The 1,570-nt window shown below is 62.2% G+C and overlaps 1 protein-coding gene across 1 annotated transcript; it reads left to right on the top strand.

The window, feature by feature from the left end:
* Nucleotides 1-12: 12 nt before the first annotated feature.
* Nucleotides 13-273, top strand: EMIHUDRAFT_256921 (hypothetical protein; the record flags this gene model as incomplete). The annotated part of the gene is made up of 1 exon (XM_005765625.1): nt 13-273. A coding segment is annotated over one exon (261 nt), but the record flags the coding sequence as incomplete, so codon positions are not given.
* Between the last annotated feature and the right edge of the window lie 1,297 nt (nt 274-1,570).

Genomic DNA, 1,570 nt, shown 5'->3' on the forward strand with positions numbered 1-1,570 from the left:
CCGCGCGCGCAGACGTTTGGCTGCGGCTCTGCGATTGCGAGCTCGTCCTTCACCACCGAGTGGGTCAAGGGCAAGTCCATGGACGAGGCGAGTAAGATCCAAAACTCAGTCATCGCGCAGCACCTCAAGCTGCCGCCCGTGAAGCTGCACTGCTCCATGCTCGCCGAGGACGCCGTCAAGGCCGCCATCAAGGACTACCAGTCCAAGCAGGAGGGTCGGGCGGCGGCAAGTGAGGAGTACAAGCCGGAGCCCGCCTCGGCGGCCGCGCAGTGAGCTGCTGGCCATCCACGGCGCCTTCCTGCCGCCCGGCGACAGCCGGCGCCAACCTCGAAACTCGCGCCTCGCGCGCGCCCCCCCTGGAACTTTCCTTCAACCTTCCTGCGCTTGATCGCACACCGCCAGCATTTTCCGCCCCGTGTCTTGTCTGTCCTGTGCCGCCACACGCGCAAAGCCGCCGCTGTTAGTTCGTCGCCCCCCCGGTCCTCTGTGGAGAGTTAGTCTGCCGCGTGCAACCGTGTGGGTCACAGATGAGTACTTGTACTGTGTTCCGACTTCGAGAAGCAAACTCTAGAAAGAAGAGGCAAAAAAATTGTTCCAGTATTAGCAGGGTTGTTGTGCGAGTATATGCAATATGGGACCCGATGGTCTCTCAGGCTAGTTCCATTTCACTCTGGAACACGCTAATCTTGAAAACGTCCAACGGAGCTCCGTGTTGCTCCCAGCGCCCTCCCCCGCGCTTCCTGCGGCCATGGCCGATGATACTAGTATGAGAGGTCATCTGGCTACCGCGAGCGCGACTCAACTCGCCGACGTCGTCCGATGATTGTGCCTCAAAGTCAGCCTCCGGAGGCTATCGTGGGGTCGAGCCGGCAGTAGCCGTGACATGTGGTTCCACCACCCCTCGTATGCTTTGCCTCTGACCGCCACCGTTCCCAGGCTGCCAAATGGGATGGAAAGGAAGGCTCGGCGAGCGTATAGATGCGTGCTCGACCTCGTCGTGTCAACTTGCACGGCTGCGCTGGTAGGCGCGATGAGCGTCGTGCCACCTGACCCGAGACGGGTCGCAGGCGTCGTACCGAGCGCGTCGAGACCGTGTCCTGATGTGATCTGCACGGGTGAGTCACGTCGGCGTCAAAGGAGCGACGTGCGACCTGTCAGAGCTTGATCTCCGATCTCAGCGGCGTCGAGTCGTCTCCGGCGCGCGACAAAGGTACATCCCCAGGACGCGCAGAGGCAGCTGCGACCCCGCCGAGTGGACGGTTGCACACCGCGCCACCTGCTGTGTGCAACCGTCTACTCGGCGGGGACGCAGCTGCCTCTGGAAGGCACCGAGATGTACCTTTTTGCGCAAATGGTCAAATCAAGGTTTTGTAACGCGAGCTGTGCCACAGTGAATCAGCCCCGGGAGTGAAATGGAACTAGCCTCTGCTCCATGCGCGGAGAGAGGCAGAGGGCGCGGAGACGGGCTCTCCGGCCGGCGCGCAACAACGCGCGACGACGACAAGGACACGTCCAAGTTCAATTCGATCTCCCCCCCCCTTGCTGCGCGGCGACCCCACGCAGCGACTAG

The sequence above is a fragment of the Emiliania huxleyi genome (assembly GCF_000372725.1).
Source record: "Emiliania huxleyi CCMP1516 unplaced genomic scaffold EMIHUscaffold_5468, whole genome shotgun sequence".
NCBI lineage: Eukaryota > Haptophyta > Isochrysidales > Noelaerhabdaceae > Emiliania > Emiliania huxleyi.